The following is a 22,041-nucleotide window of genomic DNA, read 5'->3' as shown; positions in this document are numbered from 1 at the left end:
CAGAAAAGGCATTCGACAAAATTCAAGACACCTTCATGATTAAAACAAAACAAAACAAAACAAAAACCAGAAAACTGCCAGGCACAGAGGCTCACACCTGTAATCCCAGTACTTTGGGAGGAAAAGGGGGGCAGATCAGGAGGCCAAGAGTTCAAGACCAGCCTGACCAATATGGTGAAACCCTGTCTCTACTAAAAACACAAAAATAGCTGGGCATGGTGGCAGGTGCCTGTAATCCCAGCTACTCAGGAGGTTGAGGCAGGAGAATCCCTTGAATCTGGGAGACCAAGGTTGCAGTGAGCTGAGATCATGCCACGGCACTCCAGCCTGACCAATAGAGCGAGACTCCGTCTCAAAAAACAAAAACAAACAAACAAACAAAACAGAAAATTAATTATGCAGGGAAAATTCCTCCATGTGATAAAGAGTATTTATGAAAGGCCAGGCATAGTGGCTCACGCCTGTAATCCAAGCACTTTGGAGGCCAAGGCGGGTGGATCACCTGAGGTCGGGAGTTCAAGACCAGCCTGACCAACATGGTGAAACCCCGTCTTTATATATATTTTAAAAAAAGTATTTATTAAAAACTCACAGCTAACATCATACTCAATGGTGAAACATTGGAAGCACGGGCGATGGCTCTGAGGACTGTGAGAAGCATATTTGATAACACCGAGGAACTCAGTGTGTCGGAAGCTGAGTAAGCCAGAGAGTGGTTGGAGGTGAGGTAAGAGAGGAAAGGTCAGTTTCTGCTGAGAGTAAGGAGGAGCCACAGGAGGGTTGGGAGGAGGTGGACGTGATCTGGCTGGAGTTTTAACGGGGCCATTAGAACAAAACATGCCTTGGTACGGAAACCAGCCAGTGACCAGTTGGCGACCCAGGGGAGTCTAAGCGAGAAAGCGCCCAGGGTTCCCCCAGGATGCGCTTCCCTTCGCCGCCACCTGGAGACAGCAGAGTCGCGCCCAGCGCCGCGCAGGCTGATCACCGCGCCCCGCCGCGCCGCGCCTCCGCCCTCGGGTGCAGGTGGCTGGTCCCCGGGAATTCCTAAGCGGAAACCCGTCCCAGGCCCCGCGCCTTCGCTCGGCCCCTTTAAGAGCCAGAATTTCCGGAGGGCTGACCTTTGGGGGGTAGGGATGGGATGCCTAGGGGCCGAACCACGAGTTGGGAACGGGTGGGGGCGATGGCGAAAACTTCCGAAGTGGAATTCCAACTTTTCCTGGGCCTGATTCCCCCTGAGCGTCCCTGAGGGGGCAGAGCTTTCCTTCCGAGGAATTCAGAGGGTTCCTCAGGTCATCTAACTGGGAGGCGCTCGAGGCCCGAAGCGCCCCCCACTCCACGCGGTCCGGAGGAACCCCAGTGGAAATGGAGAAGTCAGAGACCACCGACAAGTCTCTCCCAGCCAGGACTTTGCTTAGACTGGCTCCTCCCGGCAGGGCGCACCTAGGCGGGTCCATCGCCAGCCGGGGAGAGGGGTGTGGGTAGGGAGGGAACAGGTGCGCTGCGGGACCCGCTCTATCTCAACAGGTGAATCGCTCCAAGTGGGTCTTGGTTTCGTGAATCTCGGTGCGCTTGGTTTGGGCGGTGCAGGAGAGGGGCGGACGGACCTGTGGTCTGCAGGCGCCCTCCTAGCCGGCCAGTCACTTGGTTCATGCCCTGAGGGCCGGAGCGCACCTGGGTCAGCCCACTTCCGGGGAGGGAGGAGGAGGAGCCCCTCCCCGCCGCCCACCCCTAAGCCCAGCCCAAGGCTCCCACCCTTGTGTACCTGGGCCGAACCATTTCCCGGAGCGTGCAGCGGGTGGAGTGGCTCGGGGAAGCGCGGTGGGTCAAGCACTTTTCTCCACCAAATCTGAGAGCGTGCCCTTTATCCACGTCGTTTACGTTCATTAAAACTTCTAGAACGCGGCAGGATGGGCTTGGAGTAGGGACAAGGAACGGAAGCGGGAAGGGGAGGAGCGTGCACCCCTCCTGGCCTTGGTGCGCGCCGCGCCCCCTACCCTCTCGCTACTTGGGAAGGGACGCGCGGGCCAGGCGCGCCCAGACTGCCGTGATGGCGCTGGCGGCCGGTGGAGTCTCCGGTGGGCTGGGCTCCCACCCGGCCACGGCAGGCCGGGACGCGGTCGTGTTCGTGTGGCTCCTGCTTAGCACCTGGTGCACAGGTACGGGGCACGGGGTCCCTGACGCTGCGGAACGGCGGAGGGCACTGTAGAGGTGGGATGGATGGAGTTGGAGGCGGCGGGGGCGCCTGGGGCGCGGGGAGCGGGGGGTCGCAGAGCCTGGGACCTTCCTATCCTCTGGGTCTTGGGCAAACTCTTGTGTGCCGGAGTGAGAGGAATTCCCTATCCGTGCCTGGGAACGCTTCCCCCGCCCTTATCTGGGAGATAGCAGGAAGTGAAACTCCCTGAACGGTGAGACCTAGAGCGGCAGGGAGCTTGGAACTCTGTGGGGAGGGAGTGGAGGGCCTCTGTTCACTGGGTAAAGAAAAGCCGGGATGGGGCTTGGGCGCACCCGGGGATTTCTAAGTGTTGGACTAACTGAGAGAGGGCACACGAGGGCTGGATCAGATGCTTCCTAGAGGGAGAGAGACGAAGGAACAATGCCCAGGCCTCTGTTGGGTGTGGGACTGGGGACTCCCCATCCCCCGCACCCCACCCACCTCCTGCGGGCTCCGGATTATCCGTGCGTGAGTCTGGTAGGATGGACTTACGGACTTGAAACAGACTTCTGCTAGCAGGCTTTCACCTGGATGGGATGTTTGGGTGGGGATGAGGTTTTTCAGCACTTTTGGCGCAGTCATTTGAAGTGGCTTTAGGGTAGGGTGAGGTGGTGGGAGGCTGATGGAGATATTGTGGGGGCTTTAGGCAACGGAGTTCAGGCAAACAACTAAGATTTTGTCTCCAAATTCAAAAGACCCTGGGTAGTCGGTTTTGAAGTGGGGTCTTGAGTGCTGGGGGCATGACCTAGCTGTTTGGTGTCCCCTGCTGTGGGTGAATGGCAAAGGGAAGAGGGACTGGCATGATTCAGAGGACACAGGCTGGGAAGAGGGATGGTGGGTCCAAGGAAACTGGCTGTGCCACTGTGTACCTGCCGCTTCAGCCCCACGGATCTATAAAATGGGCATGATTATCATGGCTGCCTCACCAGTCATGGGGATTAAGGAACAATGTGTGCCAGGCACTCTGTAAACCACACACTTGCAAGTGTCAAGCTGGCGACAAGTGGCGTTCCTTCTGAAGCACCTCCCTGAGCTCACAGCAATCCCTGACTCTCCTCTTGCCCTCAGCCCCTGCCAGGGCCATCCAGGTGACCGTGCCCGACCCCTACCACGTGGTGATCCTCTTCCAGCCCGTGACCCTGCCCTGTACCTACCAGATGGCCTCGACCTCCACACCACCCATCGTCATCTGGAAGTACAAGTCCTTCTGCCGCGACCGAATCGCCGATGCCTTCTCCCCGGCCAGCGTGGAAAACCAGCTTAATGCCCAGCTCGCAGCTGGGAACCCAGGCTACAACCCCTACGTGGAGTGCCAGGACAGCGTGCGCACCGTCAGGGTCGTGGCCACCAAGCAGGGCAATGCCGTGACCCTGGGAGACTACTACCAGGGCCGGAGGATTACCATCACCGGAAGTATGTTGGGTCAGGGCAGGGGGGTGAGGCTGGGCTTGCTCAGGTGGTGGGGCCGCCACCCTTGTACCCAGCCTGGAGTCCCCATCTGAAAGCTCTTGAGTGCCAGTGTCTGAAAGGACCAATGAAGGCAGCAACTTTTTTTGTTTTTGAGATGGAGTCTCACTCTGGACTCCAGGCTGGAGTGCAGTGGTGCGATCTTGGCTCACTGCAACCTTCGCCTCCCAGGTTCAAGCGATTCTCCTGCCTCAGCCTCCTGAGTAGCTGGGACTCCAGGTGTGCGCCACCACGCATGGCTAATTTTTGTATTTTTAGTTGAGATGGGGTTTCATGATGTTGGCCAGGCCGGCCTCAAACTCCTGACCTCAAATGATCTGTCTGCCTTGGCCTCCCAAAGTTCTGAGGTAACAGGTGTGAGCAGCCACCACGCCCAGGCTGATGGGAGCAATTCTATTTTACTATTCTTCCTTCTGCTTATCCTTCCATTCCTTAATTTAACAACAAAGATTTTTTGAGCATCTGTCATATATCAGGGCCCTGAGAATACAGCTGTTAACAAAATCATCAAACCACTTCCCTCTCGGAGCCCACACTGTAGTGAGAGGTAAACACAACATACACTCAAGTGCTTGAAGATGGAGAAAACTGGGTAATGGGGAGAAGAGGCTGGGGTTTGTTCTCTAATCATATTAGTAAGACGGGCAGTAAGAAGTAAAATTTATCTAACAGCTTATAAAGGGCCTATTGTGTGCTAAGCTCTCATCCAGGTTCCCAAGGATTAACTCAGATGCACTCTAGTTGAATAGATTCGATTATTGTTATCTTCAGAGGCCCAGAGAGAGAAAGTGACTTGCCTATGGTCGCATAGCTGGTAACAGGGCTGGGATTCTAACTCAGCCACTTTGGGTCTAGTGGCCAAGCTCCTAATCCCTTTGCTTGCCTAGGGTGGTCCGCAGAGGACTCACAGAGGAGGTGGCAGGAGTGAACTGCGGGGGCAAGAGATCTTAATGGAGAAAGCCTACGATGTGTCAGGAACATCACACACATTCTCCCATTGAGTCCTCTACATTCCTGACAGCTGAGGCACAGAGAGGTTAAGTTGTATAAATGGGCACATGGGAAGTCAAGGTCTGGAGCTGGGATTTGAACCCAGGCAGCCCTGAGAATCCTTGTTCTTAACAGTAATGCTGCTTCCTGATAGGAAGTGCCTCTTGGGACTAAGTAAGGAACACTCATTCTTTCGTTCATTTGGGATTTGTCAAGCATCTACTATGTGTCATTGGTGCTGGGGATAGAGGAGGTGATTGGGATGGCTGTTTCTGTCCTCAAGGAGGTGACACTACGGTGGGGTGAGAATGGCAGTAAATAAGCAGATAAAGAAAGAATATGAGAATTTCAAAGTCTGGGCGAGGTGGCTCATGCCTGTAATCTCAGCACTTTGGGAGGCTGAGGCAGGTGGATCACCTGAGGTCAGGAGTTCGAGACCAGCCTGGCCAATATGGTGAAACCCCATCTCTGCAATACAAAAATTAGCCAGCTGTGGTGGCGCATGCCTGTAATCCCAGCTACTCAGGAGGCTGAGGCAGGAGAATCACTTGAACGCAGGAGGTTAGAGGTTACAGTGAGCTGAGATCGCACTACTATACTCCAGCCTAGGTGACAGTGAGACTCTGTCTCCAAAAAACATGGGGATTTCCAGCTCTCTGGAATCCCCTCCCACATAGTGGGAGCTCTCTTCCCTCCTGGTTTTCCCCTCTGGGGTCCCCTTCCACCCAGTGTGGAAGCTGTCTTTCCTCGCCTGGAGTCCATCTTTCTGGATTCTCTCACTCAGTGTGAGGGGAGTTTTCCTTCTCTGATTTTCTCCCTCTGGGAACCCTTCTCACTCACTGCGAGAGCATCTTTTCTTTCTCTCCTTCAGTGTGAGAGCTAGCTGTTTCTTTCTCTCTCCCTCTTTTTCTTTCGCTGCCTAAATAAATCACTTTTCTGCAACAACAACAAAAAAAGACTTCATCTCAAAAAGAAAGAGTGAGAATTTCAGAGAGTACTAAGTGCTGCAAAGAAAATAACACCAGGCTGGGTGCAGTGGCTCATGCCTATAAATTTCAGCACTTTGGGAGGCCAGGGCAGGAGGATTGCTTGAGGAGTTTGAGACTAGCCTGGACAACAAAATGAGACCCTGTGTCTGCAAAACATTTTTTTGTTTTGAGATGCAATCTTGCTCTGTTGCCCAGGCTGGAGTGTAGTGGCACGATCTTGGCTCACTGAAACCTCCACCTCCCAGGTTCAAGCGATTCTCCTGCCTCAGCCTCCTAAGTAGCCGAGACTACAGGTGTGCACCACCACACCCAGCTAATTTTTGTATTTTTAATAGAGACAGGGTTTCATCACATGGGCCAGGCTGGTCTCGAACTCCTGACCTCGTGAGCCTCCCACTTCAGCCTCCCAAAGTGCTGGGGTTACAGGCGTGAGCCATCGTGCCCAGCGTGTAAAAATTTTAAAAATTAGCTGGGCGTGGTGGCATATACCTGTGGTCCCAGCTGCTCAGGAGGCTGAGGTGGGAGGATTGCTTGGGTCTGGGAGGTCAAGGTTTCAGTGAGCTGTGATCGTGCCACTGCATTCCAGCCTGGGTGACAGAGTGAGACCCTGTCTCAAAAAGAAAAGAAAATAGCACTGGGTGATGTGCAACATGGAATGATTTGGGCTGCAAATATGATTTGAGAAGGGCCTAGGCCCTACAGAACCTAGAAGGCAGAGAGGAAGAGGAGGGGCAGGGTGCCAGGAATGAAGGCTCACCTACCCCATGTCTTAGTGTGTATTCACTGTCTTAAAGGAGGATTTAAAATTGGGCATGGGCAGAGCGGGAGGGAGCATCCCTTTGCAGACCCCAAGAAGCCAGGGACTGGAGCACATTCTGCTAGAGGAGGGACAGGAGGCCGGGTTCCAGGGCTGAGCCTGTCAGTCCTGTTTCAGGGGAGGCACCAGGCTTGCTTGCCCTGAATTTCTGTGGGCAGCTCAGCCTTGAGCATTCAGCTGTCATTGAGGTCACAGTAGGCCCCTCCTCTGTAACCCAGGGAGTGTGCCCGCCTGGACCAGGCAGGACTGCTCAGCTCCTGCCAGGACAACCCAAATACTGAGAGTGCTGCCTCTGCTGGGCACAAAAGTGCAGGATGACCCCCCAGGCACCATCTAGGGAAAGGGGCCCTGCATGCTCCAGGGGCCTCACAGGCCTGGGTCTTTCAGACGCCCCCACCTGGGCCCGTGTTTGATAGCGGCCCTGAGTGTAAACATCCATTGTGTGTGTGCGTCCTTTCAGGAAACCCCGTAGCCACAGAAGCTTCCTCCATTTCAGCTTTGAGGATGGGGAAAGTGGACTCCCTGTGGTGGTGTCACCACTGTGCTATTTTGTTTTTTGTCGCCCAGGCTGGAGTGCCGTGGCGTGATCTCAGCTCACTGCAACCTCTGCTCCCAGGTTCAAGCGATTCTCCAGCCTCCTGAGTAGCTGGGACTACAGGTGTGTGCCAACGTGCCTGGCTAATTTTTGTATTTTTTGGTAGAGACGGATTTCGCCATGTTGGCCAGGCTGGTCTCAAACTCCTGACCTCAGATGATCTGCCTGCCTTGGCCTCCCAAAGTGCTGAGATTACTGGCTTGAGCCACTGTGCTCGGCTTGTCCTGGTTTTAAAAGTGAAAATAGTCCTGGGTGAACTAAAAGGCTGTCCACTCCAGGCATCCCTCAGGTCAAGTGGCTCCTGCCCTGCTTCCGTCCTTCCAGGCTTTGGGTGATGGAGCAGCACCTGGACAAGAGGCCCTGTTCCACCTCTTCAGGCTCCTTGGGGTACAAGTGCCCCCACCTCCAGCTGCACTGGAGCAGAGAACCCACGGGACCTCTGAAATCATGAGGTGTATAAAGATGCAGAGGAGGCCTGGCTGCTGTTCCCACTGGACAGCTGGCATCTTGGCATCTTCTCCCTGTGCCCAGAACAATGAAAGCAGTGCTCAGCCCGGGTGATATCAGGGCCAGCCCAGGACCAGGAACAGGGTCCGCCCTGCAGGAAGAAGGTGCGCCCAGGCCTTAGGATGGATCAAAAGAAGCCGGAAAACTATATTTTTTGTGGATTTTGAAAATGTCAGATCAAAGAAAACACAGTGAAGTCCAGCCTTGGCCCATGAGAAGCCAGATTTCAACCCCTGGCCTATATGATGTTTGCCATGGCAGGGGGTTCCTGTCCACTGTTTTGCTTACGGCAGCGACCAGCCCTTGAGCTCCAGTGTTGGAGAGGCATAGTCAGGGTCTGATCTGAGGACACTGGTGGCTCATGCCTGTAATCCCAGCGCTTTGGGAGGCCGAGGTAGGAGGACTGATTGAGGACAGGAGATGGGAAACCAGCCTGGGCAACACAGTGAGACCCAGACACTACAAAAAATAAACCAGTGGGGCGTGATGGTGTACCCCGGTAATTCCAGCTACTCTGGAGTTGGGAGGATTGCTTGAGCCCAGGAGTTCGAGGTTGCAGTGAGCCATGATCGCACCACTGCACTCTAGCCTGGGCGACAAAGCTAGGCCCTCTCAAAAAAGATGCAGGTAGAAAAATGATAGATGAAGAGGGCATTATGGCAAACCTGGAGGATTTAGGAAAACCTAGTTTAGAATTCTATGAGGATTCAGCCGCTGCTGCTGCCCACGTGGCCCCTGATGCAGGCCTGGGTGCTGCGTTGCTGTGGCTGTGGGTGGCGACGGCTGCCAAAAAAAAAAAGAGAATTCTATGAGGATTCAATGAAAGAATGTGTGCAGAGGGGCCCCACCCATAGTAACAGCTCAATAAACGGTGGGGGGTGGGGTGGGGGTGGGGAAGGGCCAGGGGCCGTGGCTCACGCCTGTAATCCTAGCACTTTGGGAGGCTGAGGCAGGTGGATCACCTGAGCCAGGAGTTCAGGATAAACCTGGACAACAAAGGGAGATCCCATCTCAAAATTTAAACGGAAACAAAAAATGGTGGCTTAGATGTCTGATTGTGAGGGGAAGTCGTGTCCTCTACCCCTTCACATCTGCTCTGAAGGTCACCATATCCAGAAGCCTGCCCTGGCCTCCTTGTTTAAAGTGGCACAGCCCCCACTGCATGCCTGGCACTCTCTGCCCTCCCTGGTTCGTTTTCTCCATACAGCTTATCTCTGTCTGATATGTGACAGTGTTATATTTTTTATTTGTTTTTCTTTCCCAGTTAGAATCTGAGCTCTAGAAGGGCAAGGGCAAGGATTTATAACTCAAATGTTTTGGGCTTAGACCTCTTGACACCCTTAATTTTGAAGTTAATTAAGAGCTCAGGCCTAGCTCGGTGGCTCGTGCCTGGAATCCCAGCACTTTGGGAGGCCCAGATGGGCGGCAGATCACTTCAGGTCAGGAGTTCCAGGCCAGCCTGGCCAACATGGTGAAAACCCTGTCTCTACTAAAAATACAAAAATTAGCCAGGGATGGTGGTGCGTGCCTGTAATCCCAGCTTCTCAGGAGGCTGAGGCAGGAGAATTGCTTGAACCCAGGAGGCGGAGGCTGCAGTGAACCGAGACTGCACCACTGCACTCCAGCCTGGGCAACAGAGCGAGACTCCATCTCTAAAAGAAAAAAAAAAAAAAAGCTCAGAGAGTTTGTTTTCATAGGTAGCAGACTGAGAAATTTTACAAAATAATTTAAATAAAAAATTCATAGATTAATAACATATCTTTTAGGGAAAAAAAAATAATCATTTTCTGAAACCAGACAAAACATTGTTAATGAGAAGGTGGCGTGGTTTTGTTTTTTTGCAAATGTCTGAAGCCTGGCTAGATAGAAGAGGCTGGCTTCTCAAAGCTGTTCAGTCTGTTGTGACGTCTGTCATAAGTCACATAACCTCTGGACAACTCCAGTTAGTACTGTTAGGAAAATAACGTTGACCTCAGGGTCTAGAGGCTGCAGTTGAGAACTGTGACTGGTATACCAGGTGTCTCAAATACTGCCTAGCACGTAGGTGGCACTCGGGAATTACTGTTGAAGGGCAAACGAATGAATGAAATGTGTCTTTGAATACGGCCATGTGCCCAGAACGATGGGACAGATGAAGAAAGCTAAGGGACTTTAGCATAAGGAGAGAAGGGGGTTCACTTACTTTTTTTTTTTTTTTTTTGAGATGGAGTCTTGCTGTGTTGCCCAGGCTGGAGTGCGGTGGTGCAATCTCAGCTCACTGCAACCTGCGCCTCCCAAGTTCAAGTGATTCTTCTGCCTCAGCCTCCCAAGTAGCTGGGACTACAGGCATGTGCCACCATGCCTGGCTAATTTTTTTATATTTTTGGTAGAGATGGGGTTTTACCATGATGGCCAGGCTGGTCTCGAACTCCTGACCTCAAGTGATCCACCTGCCTCGGCCTTCCAAAGTGTTGGGATTACAGGTGTGAGCCACTGCACCCAGCCTATTTTTTAGTTTTTATTTTTGTTTTTGTAAAGACAGGGTCTCGCTATGTTGCTTAGGCTGCTCTTGAACTCCCGGCCCCAAGTGATCCGCCCGCCTTGGCCTCCCAAAGTGCTGGAATTATAGGTCTCAGCCACTGTGCCTGGCCGAGAGGGTGTTCATTTCTGCTCATGGCCAGGCATTGTGTCAGCCACTGGGGACCCAGCCGTGACTGAGACAGACAGGGCTCTGCCTCATGCAGCCCACATTCTCAGCAGGCAAGGGATGGCTGGCCCCTAAGCTGGGTGATAGATTTCAGCGGTTGGGCCGGGGAGCTGTGGCCGGAGCCCATCCTGTGGGGGGGGGGGAGGTGGAATTAGTGTAAATCCACAGCCAAGGTGATGGCAAGGGTGAGGCTGGCACAGTAGCTAGAGGCCATGTCGTGCCAAGGGCCTTGGGGACCTTGGGACCTTAGGGAAGGCGTCTGGAATGCCGTAGCCAGGCACTGTTGCAAGGAGGACTTTTCTGTAGACATGACTCAGGCCTGTAATCCCAGCACTTTGGGAGGCCAAGGCAGGCGGATCACTTGAGGCCAGGAGTTCAACAGCAGCCTGAACAACACTGCAAGACCCTGTCTTTACAAAAATAAAAGTAAAAACTAGCTTCCTTGTGAAGAAGAAAGAAGGCAAGGGTTCTTTCATTCCTTCAGCAGTTACTGTACTGACTGATGGGCCTGGGGGTGCCAGGTGCTGTGGACTGGGGCACGCATGGTGGCTGCTGTCACAGAGCTGTCGTGCAGGAGGGTGGCATGTCCTCAGGAAGGTGGCAGGCAGGTCAGGCTGGGAGGAAAGAGGCTGGGAAGCGGAGGGCATTTCCTGCTGGGGTGGATGCCCACCCGGAGACTGCTCCGCTCCCCAGTGGCCTAAGGCAGAGTTGCCTGGTAGGTGGCCAGTCCTAACCTGGTGAAAGGCTGAAGGTATTAATTAGGGCCTGAGGAGCAAAGAGGAAACAGGATGTGCCAAAACACTGACGGATGGCAGAGTGAACAAGCTCCTTGCCTGCGGGTTCAGACCTTAGCGTCCCCAAGCCCTGGGCCTGACCTGGAATGTGGGGATGGAAGGGGAGGGGGAGGGACCGAGGCACTGGGAGGGTAAGTCTCTCCCCCAAACATACGCATTCCTTATGGGTGCCTGGGTGTCTCCTGGTATCTAAAATCTGGCCTGTTTATCTCCACACCCGTCCCTGGGGTCTACATTAGGCCCTGTGGGTGGCAGTTCACATTAGGGGAGTTCGGACTTTGGCTCTGAGAGGTGGTTCAGAGATGGGTGTAAGTTGAGAAGCACAGGCTGCCTGCGCGGTGGCTCATGCTGGTAATCCCAGCACTTTGGGAGGCCAAGGCAGGCAATCACTTGAGGCCAGGAGTTCAAGAGCAGCCTCAGCAACACAGTGAGACTCTGTCTTTTTTTTTTTTTTTGAGACGGAGTTTCGCTCTTGTTACCCAGGCTGGAGTGCAATGGCGCAATCTCGGCTCACCGCAACCTCCGCCTCCTGGGTTCAGGCAATTCTCCTGCCTCAGCCTCCTGAATAGCTGGGACTACAGGCACGCGCCACCATGCCCAGCTAATTTTTTGTATTTTTAGTAGAGACGGGGTTTCACCATGTTGACCAGGATGGTCTCGATCTCTTGACCTGGTGATCCACCCGCCTCGGCCTCCCAAAGTGCTGGGATTACAGGCTTGAGCCACCGCGCCCGGCAAGAGACTCTGTCTTTATGAAAATAAAAATAAAAACTAAAATAATAGGCTGGGCATGGTGGCTCACGCCCGTAATCCCAGCACATTGGGAGGCTGAGGCGGGCGGATCACCTGAGGTCAGGGGTTCGAGACCAGCCTGGCCTACATGGTGAAACCCCATCTCTACTAAAAATGCAAAAATTAGCTGGGTGTGGTGGTGCACACCTGTAATCCCAGCTGCATAGGAGGCTGAGGCAGGAGAATTGCTTGAATCTGGGAGGCGGAGATTGCAGTGAGCTGAGATGGGATGGCGCCATCCGAAAAAGCTGGGCGTGGCAGGGTGTGCCTGTAGTCCCAACTACTCTGGAGACTGAGGTGGGAGGCTTGCTTGAGTGCGGGAGGCTAAAGCTGCAGTGAGCTATAATTACACCACTGCACTCCAGCCTGGACCACAGAGTGAGACTGTCTTGAAAGAAAGAAAAAAAAACCTCAGGCTCTGAGGACACCATTACTGCTCTACACTGAAGAGCTGTCCAGCTTTTCCGACCTGATGTGTCATCCACAAAACAAGGGATAATGGCCCCACCTCTCAGACTTCTTGCAGTAGCCCAGGTGTTTAGAACGGGGCATAAAAGGCCGCACACCCTTGGTAGGAATCTGCATATGCACTTGCTCATCCGCAGCCTGCCCAGCCCGCCGCTTGCCCGCTCCTAGAGGTGCTGGGAAGGGCTAAAGTGCCTTCATGCCTTCTCATCCTGACCCAGATGCCGACCTGACCTTTGACCAGACGGCGTGGGGGGACAGCGGTGTGTATTACTGTTCTGTGGTCTCAGCCCAGGACCTCCAGGGGAACAACGAAGCCTACGCAGAGCTCATCGTCCTTGGTGAGTGGGGTGTGGGAAGGGGGAGGCACGGCCGTTTATCTTGTCCGCTTCTGTCTGCCCTCCCGTGTCCACCCTCTGCCCTCCAGCAGCTTACCCTTTTGGGCTCTGTCGCCTGCTCTGCTGTCCCCCGGGCTCTGCCAGTCACTTAGGCTCCCCCGTGCCCTACACCCCAGGCAGGGAACCCTGGCCCACAGTGCCTCCAACCAGCCAAGCCAAACAAAGAGAAGACTGGAGAGAATTGGAGACTCTGCCTCTTTAAAGTCTCATTTTTTTCTTTTTTAATCCAGACTTGGGGTCTGGGTACGGTAGTTCATGCCTATAACCCCAGCACTGGGAGGCCAACGTGGGTGGATCACTTGAGGCCAGGAGTTCGAGACCAGCCTGGCCAACATGGCAAAACCCTGTCTCTACAAAAAATAGGAAAATTACCTTGCGTGACAGTACACATGCCTGTAATCCCAGTTACCTGGGAGGCTGAGGCATGAGGATTTCTTGAACCCAGGAGGTGGAAGTTACAGTGAGCCAAGATCACACCACTGCACTCCCGCCTGGGTGACAGGGTGAGATTCTTATCTCAAAAAAAAAAAAAAAAAATCCAGACGTGGTCAGAGCTGGGATGGCGCTGCATGGCACACACACAGGGTGTAAGTTTGAGTGCAGCTGAAACAAGGCCAGCTTGAGACACCCAGGGGCAGGGTGGGGTATCCTTGTGGCTGGGAAGCCTCCCTCCATGTGCTGGGGGACATCGCCATCAGCCAGGGGCCCTGCTTTAAGCCAACACATGGAGTCTCGTGCGGCATGTGCTATGCGTGAGTGACACTGCCAGGCTGTACACTGCCATCTTCACATTTGTGAATGAGCACATGATTGGGAGGCACCTGGGCCGAAAGTTCATGTGTGAGGGGCGGAACACGTGTAACAGTGACCCGGGAACCTCGGCATGTTCTTCGGTAAAATGCACCACTGGCATCAGCAGTTCCCAAAATTTAGTCTTTGGGTCTGTTTACACTCTAAAAAATTATTGAGGGGCTCTAAGAGTTTTGTTTGTTTCTGTGGGTTTTATGTCTATATGTTGCTTAAATGTATTAGGAATGAAAATCAGGAAATTTTTCAAGCCCAGGACACACAAGCAAGCCTGGGCAACATGGCAAGAACCCCGACTCTACACAAAACTTTAAAATTAGCCAGGTATGGTGCCATGCACCTGTGGTCCCAGCTTCTTGGGAGGCTGAGACAGGAGTATCACTTGAGCCCTAGGGTCAAGGCTGCAGTGAGCCGTGATTATGCTACTGCACTCTAGCATGGGGGACAGAGACCCTGGCTCAAGAAAATACACACTTAGCTACATACTGGGTACCAGGAAAAAGAAAAAAAAAAAAAAAAACACACACACACATACACACACACAAACACACAAGTATATAGTCCATTAGGTATCAGGGAGCCTGGAAAACTCCACTGTATATTCATGGCAGAACAAGTAAAAATGGCAAATAACATCTTAGTGTTATTCTTAGCATTCTTCTGGCCTAGCAGACAGGACCACGCTTTCAGAGCCACCACCGACATGCCTCTGTCCTGTTGCGAGGCCCTGTGGTGCCAAGTGCATGAGCTCTGGGGAGGGCTTCGTGGGTCAGAACTGGGCCTGTGGAGGCCCCTCAGACGCAGCACTGGTGTGGCTCAGAGCCCTCACCACTCGAGGGAAGACAGAACCGGGGCTGAGACGCACAGATATGACAGTGCATGAGGGGAGAGGGAGCCCTCGTGGGTCCCAGACACAGGGCCACATATGACTTTCATATGTGGGCATTTTTGCCTTCATGGGTCCCTTCTTCTGTTTTTTAAAAAAATTTAAGATTATGTTGTCATAAAGATAGTTAATTATTATACATTCAATATTTTTTTTTCAGATTTGTAAAATAAAACCATTTCAGCCAGGTGTGGTGGCACATCCTCTGTTTTTTAAAAAAATTAAGATTATGTTGTCATAAAGATAGTTCATTATTATATATTCAATATTATTTTTTTTTCAGATTTGTAAAATAAAACCATTTCAGCCAGGTGTGGTGGCATTACTTACTTAGAGTAAGAAGTCCTAGCTACTTACTCTGGAGGCTAAGGTGGGAGGATTGCTTGAGCCCAGGAAGTTGAGGCTGCAGTGAGCTATGATCGCACCCCTGCACTCTAGACTGGGCAACAGAGCTGAGATCCTGTCTTTCTATTTTGTGGGCCCCAGGGCACTGTGCCTGCTGGAACAGGACATCTCTACCACCTTGGTTGGAGCCCTTTGGGGGGCTAAGACCTATAAATGAGGAAAACTTAGGGTACCCAAGCTGAGGTAGAGCCCTCAGAGCCCCCTGGGATCTGTGCTGGAGCCCCCATGGCATGAGACACAGGTGGATTTTGCAATGGGAGTTTCTTACCTACGGGCACCCACATCTGGGCTGTGAAGGGTAGGTGCCATGTGCTAGGGCTTCAGCCCCACCAGCCCCTCCCCGATTCAGGGTGCACCTTCCACCTGGCCAGCCTGGAGCTGGGCTTTTGGGGTGGCGTGGCCTGGGCTGGCTCTGGCCAGCATAATCTGTTTCTCTTTTATCCCTCCAGGGAGGACCTCGGGGGTAGCTGAGCTCTTACCTGGTTTTCAGGCGGGGCCCATGGAAGGTACGGGGGGTGGGTCCTGAGTGGGGCTTCTCAGGAGCTCCTACACATCACCTACTGCTTCTGACTCTAGTTAGTATTCCCCTCCCCACTAAACCCTGCTCACTGTGGACCCCTCACTAACCTGGCCTGTGACTCTGAGACATCTAGTGGCCTGGTGCTGGGCCTGGGCTGGGCTAGGCTGGGCTGAGGAGAGCCTGGGGTACAGGCCGGGGCTCTGTGACTGGCACCTGCGGTGCTCTTGGAGGTGTGGTGTCTGGGCGGCTGGCTTTCTCTTTCATCTAGGGGCTACAGTCTGTCTCCCTCTGGCCAGGCAGCCTCTTGTTTTCTGCCTTGTGTATTTGTACCTGGGGGAGGGCCCTAATCTGGGGGCTGGCTGGGATTTTAGAGGGGGGAGTATGCTGTGCCCAGCCTCTGGCATGGAGAATCCAGCCAGGGCTGCAGCTTCCTTGGTGACCTTTGCAAACAGTCCCTGACCTCAGTGCTGGCCCTGCACCATGTGCCCCTGCTGCTATGCCCTCGGCCCTGTTCCCTCCCAGGCGTCCAGGCTCAGGGCCTGTTCTCTCTCTGCAGACTGGCTCTTCGTGGTTGTGGTGTGCCTGGCTGTCTTCCTCGTCTTCCTCCTCCTGGGCATCTGCTGGTGTCAGTGCTGCCCACACACTTGCTGCTGCTACGTCAGGTGCCCCTGCTGCCCAGACAAGTGCTGCTGTCCCGAGGCCCGTAAGTGCCCTGCTCATGGCCACCCTGGTTCGGGCAACATTCTGTGTCCTAGGGGAGGAGGTGGCCATCCGCCTGCCCTAGGACAGTGGTGTTGGTCTGGAGGGGGTGAATCTAGCCAGTGGGGGAAGTAGGCTCAGGAGGGTCTGCTGCTTTCAACTGTCATTTACTTCCTTCAACTTCCAGTTTGTTTTTATTCATGGTGCTTTTTCTTTTGGAAGTATAATCCATACACATGGTAAAAATGTCCAAGAGTACAAGGTACTATTCGTATAAAAGTAAAGCCCTCTTTAAAAACCAAATCTAGGCCAGGCACAGTGGCTCATGCCTGTAAACCCAGCACTTAGGGAGGCCAAGATGGGCAGATCACTTGAGGTCAGACGTTCCAGATCAGCCTGGCCAACATAGCAAAGCCCCGTCTCTACTAAAAATACAAAAATTAACCGGGCATGGTGGTGTTCACCTGTAATCCCAGCTACTCAGGAGGCTGAGGCAGGAGAATAGCTTGAACCCAGGAAGTAGAGGTTGTAGTGAGCTTAGATCACGCCACTGCACTGCAGCCTGGGCAACAGAACCAGAGTCTGTCTCAGAAAAAAAAATAATAAAATAAAACAAATCTTAAGTGAAAAAGGAAAGAAAACAAGGTTTACAAGACCACAATTTAAGCAAATTTTATTTTTTTTAGAGAAAGGGTCTCACTGTGTCATCCAAGCTGGAGGGCAGTAGTGCGATCATAGCTCACCACAGCCTCTAACTCCTGGGTTCAAGCAATCCTCCTGCCTCAGCCTCTGGAGCAGCTGGGACTGTAGGTGCACACCAGCCTGCCCAGCTAATTTTTTGATTTTTTTTTTTTTTTTTTTAGAGACAGAGGTCTCACTATGTTGCCCAGCCTGGTCTCAAACTCCTGACCTCAGGTGATCCTCCCATATCAGCCTCCCCAAAGTGCTAAGATTACAGGCATGTGCCACCATGCTGGCCAGTTTTAAAAATTTTTTTGTAGAGACAGGGTCTTGCTACATTGCCCAGACTGGTCTTGAACTCCTGACCTCAAGTGATCCTGCCTCAGGCTCCCAAAGTGATGGGATTACAGTCATGAGCTACCACACCTGGCCTTAAATTTAAGCAAAAAAAAAAAAAAATTTTTTTTTGAGACAAAATTTCACTGTCGCCCAAGCTGGAGTGAAGTGCCACAATCTCGGCTTACTTCAACCTCTGTCACCCGGTTTAAGCAATTCTCCTGCCTCAGCCTCCTGAGTAGCTGGGATTATAGGTGCCTGCCATCACACCCGGCTAATTTTTGTATTTTTAGTAGAGGCGGAATTATGCCATGTTGGCCAGGCTGGTCTTGAACTCTTAACCTCAGGAGGCCCACCTGGGCCTCCCAAAGTGCTAGGATTACAGGTGTGAGCCATCACACCCAGCCAAAGGTAAGCAAATTTTTGAAAACACATATCCACAGGAATGCTGCACATTTTACCTGGCTACTATGTCTAGGGACATATCTACTACATCAGCACGGGTACCTGTGAAAGCTGGGACTTGCGGGGGACTAGAGCTAAAGGGGAAATAAGCAAACCAAGCAGGGGAAGGTAAGAGAAGACGGGAGAGAGAGACAGAGACCTAACTCTGAGATGAGTCAGACGTGCAATTGACAAAGACTTGCTCCTGCCTCTTTTCTGTGAATGTCTGTGAATATCCCAATTGGACATTTTCATAGAGGAGCTGATAGACGTAGTCACAGCCATCAGCCTTGGGACACCAGGGCCCTAGGGTGTACACTAGGTGGCACTGATGGATACTTCAGCATCCCTCTGGCTGCTGCCCTGTTTCCCCTCCTTGGGGACCACAGCTATTACCAGTCCTTAGTTTCCTTCGGGAGGGTGTGTGGGTAGACCAGCCTCTCTGCACGCAGTCCAAGATACACAAACAGTGAAGTACCAGGCAATCCTTGCAAGCGTGGGCAGGTGGAAGGCTGAAGCCTGCTTGACACCTTCCTGCTCGGAAGCCCAGTGAGCGATTTCCCTCCCTAAGGCTCAGTGTCCTCCCCTATAAAATGGGGCTTATGGCAGAGCTCATCATACTGGGTGCATCTGGGGGTTTAGTGAGCTTGTGTACAGCATTGAGCCTGGGGCCTGATCTATATAAAATATTCTACGCCTGCCAGCTGCTGGGCACCGCCACCGTCAGCCTCAGTAATGACTCAGGGCCAGCACAGTGACCCTGGAGAAGCAGCCTTCCCTCTCCGAGTCCCGTTTACTTCTCTGTAAGGTCCCAACTTTATGAGGTGTTGTGAGCATTTGAAGTTGCTGACTTCATAGTCATTGAACTCAGTAGTGTGCGACCTGGTTCCTCAAAGGATCACTTCCCTGAAAAAATTCCACTGCTCCCTGGAGGCTTATGCAGGCCATCTCCTCCCTTCCCTCTTGCCGTGTTTAGATGACAGCTCTTTGCTCAGGCAGTGGGTGTTAGGTCCATTTCACAGATGGGCTGCAACCAAGTTTGCAGTGAACCCACAAAGACCAGAGCTAGGCCCAGGACTGCAAATGCTGGTCCCCATGCCACATTCCCCTATCCCAACACCACATTTCCTCCATCCGAGGACCTTGTTACCCCAACCCGGGGCCCCATTAACTGCCTGGCAGAGGCCCTGTTACATCTGCTGCTGCCACAGCCTTTGCCCACCCGTCAGGAGGCAGCAGGTCCCACTGCTGTTTATGAAGTTGCAGGCTGCTTGAGCTAATGAAGAGGCTTCCTCTAGGCTGTGCACTTAGCCTTCTGCTTCCAAACCAAATCAGAGGTGAAGCACCCTCTTGAAGCCCATCTGCCCCCGCCATTTTCCTATTGGAGTCCCAGGGAGGAAGCCACTTACCTAGGGCCCAGAAACTTTGCAAGCCTTTTGCCCTGGGTAGAAAGGAAAGGAGGAGGATCTTACCTTGAGCTGTCAAGCCTAGAGCCTGGTGGGTGTGGCCACTTTGCTGCTTGCCTGGGGCAGGCAAGTTCACTCTGGGCTCCTGCCATTGCATCTTGGTCTGGAAGGTGACCTGGTGGGCAGGACCTACATCTTCCAGCTGACTCATTTTTTTTTTTTTAGAGCAGGAGCTTGGCCACCAAAGAAGATATTTGATTTCCGCTTGTGGGAACAGTGGTGGACCCAGCACCTGGGCTTTATCTAAAGGGGCAGCTTTGTTGCGCTGTAAACACACAGGCCCTGGGTGGCCAGTTCTTCCAGTAAGTTAGCTGGAGAGTTGGAATTTTAGGTAAAACCTTTTGCTTGGCAAATGTTGGCAAATCACCGTGAGGTTAAATGTAACACTGTACTGCCATCCTGGGGCCGTGAACTGCCTGTGTGCATCCTCTGAAAAATCACCAAGGAAGTGGGGTAGGATCTCTGTGAAGCTGGTGTCCCCTAGGCTCAGGGATGCTGCAGAAATGCAATGAGGATCAGCAGGGACCCAAGTGCCCAGGGAAGCTCTACAGTGGAGAGGGCAGGTTGGGAAGGAGGTCCAGGCCCAGGTCCCTCTGGAACCGGATGGGTGTGGGGCAGCCTGGCTCCTGCCTGGCCCACCTTCTCATGTTCATTTTTGTCCTCACAGTGTACGCTGCAGGCAAAGCAGCCACCTCAGGTGTTCCCAGCATCTATGCCCCCAGCACCTATGCCCACCTGTCTCCTGCCAAGACCCCGCCCCCACCAACCATGATTCCCATGGGTGGCTACAACGGGTACCCTGGAGGATACCCTGGAGACATTGACAGGAGTAGCTCAGGTGAGGGGGGGGGAGCAGGACCAGCTGGTGGGGGTGTGCTGGGCATCTGGACACTGAGGGGCAGGTGCTGGAAGGAGGAGGGTCTTGGGAGCTAAGGAGGGGCTCTGCTCTGGGTGGGCAGCCTCTGACAGCCACTCTCCCCTAGCTGGCGGCCAAGGATCTTACATACCCCTGCTTCGGGATACAGACAGCAGTGCGGCTTCAGGTGAGAATCCATCATCCCGAGGTTGGATGTACCTCTAAGGGAGAGGGCTGGGCCAGGATCCATCCTCCCAAACCAATCACCTCCACCCTATCCCTAGAAGTCCGAAGTGGCTACAGGATTCAGGCCAACCAGCAAGATGACTCCATGCGCGTTCTGTACTACATGGAGAAGGAGCTGGCCAACTTCGACCCTTCTCGACCTGGCCCCCCGAATGGCCGTGTGGAGCGGGGTGAGGAGCAGCCTTCGGATCTGAGGGCTTTTAAGGTGGGGTGGGGGGAAGCATGAGTCCCTGATACCTGCCCCAGGGACGCTTGGTGCAAACCCTGGACCCTGGGCTCCTCCAGCAGTCAGTGACACCCCTCTTCCCTGCAGCCATGAGTGAAGTCACCTCCCTCCACGAGGACGACTGGCGATCTCGGCCTTCCCGGGGCCCTGCCCTCACCCCGATCCGGGATGAGGAGTGGGGTAGCCACGCCCGCCGGAGTCCCAGGGGATGGGAGCAGGAGCACCCCAGAGCACAGCTAGGAGGGGGCTGGCGGGCCGGGCGGCCCCGGGCCCGCTCCGTGGATGCCCTGGACGACCTCACCCTGCCGAACTCCGCGGAGTCAGGGAGCAGGTCCCCCCCGAGTAATGGTGGGAGGAGAGGCCGGGCCTACATGCCCCCGAGGAGCCGCAGCCGGGACGACCTCTACGACCAAGACGACTCGAGGGACTTCCCACGCTCCCAGGACCCCCACTACGACGACTTCAGGTCTCGGGAGCGCCCCTCTGCCGACCCCAGGTCCCACTACCACCGGACCCGAGACCCTAGGGACAACGGCTCCAGGTCTGGGGACCCCCCCTATGATGGGCGGCTACTGGAGGAGGCCGTAAGGAAGAAGGGGCCCGGGGAGAGGAGGAGACCCTACAAGGAGGAGGAGGAGGAGGACGAGGCCTACTACCCGCCCGCGCCACCCCCGTACTCCGAGACCGACTCGCAGGCGTCCCGCGAGCGCAGGCTCAAGAAGGTGAGGGCCGCCCCCGCCTAGCGTCCAGACCGTCCCTAGGTCCCCAGCCGGTCCCCGCGGCTCATACCCTTCTTCCTTTCTCCCTTGCAGAACTTGGCCCTGAGTCGGGAAAGTTTAGTCGTCTGATCTAACGTTTTCTACGTAGCTTTTGTACTTTTTTTTTTAATTTGAAAGAATACTGATGAAGCCCTGCCATGCCCCTCCCGAGTCTAATAAAACGTATAATCACAAGGCCTCGGTCTGAAGAGAAGCGTTTGTTCCGCCGCGCGGGGCGGGGGGGACGGGGCTGCTGCCGTGTGTGTCTGTAAAGCGCCGCATCCCGGGCCAAGAGGAAGAGACCCAGTCGGGCCCAGCCTGCACCCGCGCCACCGGCCCGAGGACATGCCCAGAGCAGCCGCCGCCCGCCTACGTGCGCGCTCCGGCCCCGCCCAGGCGTGCGCATGCGCCTAGGACCTCCGCCTTCGCGCACAGCAGCCCGGCCTCCGGGAGCGCGCGCGGGCGCGCGCCCCCTCCCCTTCCAGCCCATCCCCCCCTCCTCCCACCGACCTACTTTACTGTCTCCAATCCCGGGCAGCCCGCCTGGCCCCCGGCGACCCAAGCCCCTGCTCCAGGTCCCCCGACGTTCCATCTGGACCCGCGTTCCAGTCGGGCGGCGAGCGGTGGCCTCGCGCCCCGCGGAACCCCGGAACCGCGCGTGCCCGCCCGCACTCGGAGATAGACAGCGCGCGCGCTCCCGGGTCGCCTCCCCCCCGCGCGCGTCCGTCCCGGGCCCGCGCCGCCGCCGCCGCTGCCGCCGCGCGCGCGCAGCTCAAGTAAAGGAGGAAAAAAAAAAAGGGGGAAAAATAGAAAGCGGCGGCGGCTGCAGCAGCGATCCGCCGCCGGACTGGGCCAGGCCGGGCGGCGGCCACGCGAGCCGGCGATCCAGGGCACCGGCGGCGGCCAGCCAGGGCGGGCCGTGTTCAAAAAAAAAAGTCGCGGCGGCGGCGGCTGCTCAGGGAAGGAGGCCCGAGGGCCGCGTGCAGCGGGCGGGCGGGC

The 22,041-nt window shown here is 54.5% G+C and overlaps 1 protein-coding gene across 9 annotated transcripts; it reads left to right on the top strand.

Moving 5' to 3' along the window:
- The first annotated feature begins 1,126 nt into the window (after positions 1-1,126).
- On the top strand, positions 1,127-21,239 carry LSR (lipolysis stimulated lipoprotein receptor). Of its 9 annotated transcripts, XM_032249041.1 has the most exons (11): positions 1,133-2,156; positions 3,281-3,625; positions 12,536-12,655; positions 15,260-15,316; positions 15,887-16,033; positions 19,624-19,794; positions 19,940-19,999; positions 20,097-20,228; positions 20,372-20,724; positions 20,755-21,006; positions 21,097-21,239. In XM_032249041.1, exons 1-11 carry the CDS (start codon positions 2,048-2,050, stop codon positions 21,130-21,132), a joined length of 1,782 nt encoding a protein of 593 aa, XP_032104932.1. In that variant the 5' UTR covers positions 1,133-2,047; the 3' UTR covers positions 21,133-21,239. The 9 variants fall into 9 exon arrangements, with proteins under 9 accessions (XP_032104931.1, XP_032104929.1, XP_032104934.1 ...); XM_032249040.1 differs by having other exon boundaries at positions 1,127-2,156; positions 20,100-20,228; positions 20,372-21,006; XM_032249038.1 differs by having other exon boundaries at positions 1,129-2,156; positions 20,372-21,006.
- The last annotated feature ends 802 nt before the right edge of the window (positions 21,240-22,041 follow it).

Source organism: Sapajus apella, unplaced genomic scaffold, assembly GCF_009761245.1.
Source record: "Sapajus apella isolate SASKATOON/1434 unplaced genomic scaffold, GSC_monkey_1.0 scaffold68, whole genome shotgun sequence".
NCBI lineage: Eukaryota > Metazoa > Chordata > Mammalia > Primates > Cebidae > Sapajus > Sapajus apella.
Note: the sequence above shows the minus strand (reverse complement) of the source record. Positions and strands in the feature narration are given on the sequence as shown.

Excerpts from the sequence above, each read along its gene's own strand:
- LSR (XM_032249038.1), top strand. The coding sequence starts at position 2,048 with ATGGCGCTGGCGGCCGGTGGAGTCTCCGGTGGGCTGGGCTCCCACCCG. Across the intron at positions 15,317-15,886 it reads TCAGGCGGGGCCCATGGAAG|ACTGGCTCTTCGTGGTTGTG; the intron begins GTACGGGGGGTG and ends CTCTCTCTGCAG. Across the intron at positions 20,229-20,371 it reads GAATGGCCGTGTGGAGCGGG|CCATGAGTGAAGTCACCTCC; the intron begins GTGAGGAGCAGC and ends TCTTCCCTGCAG.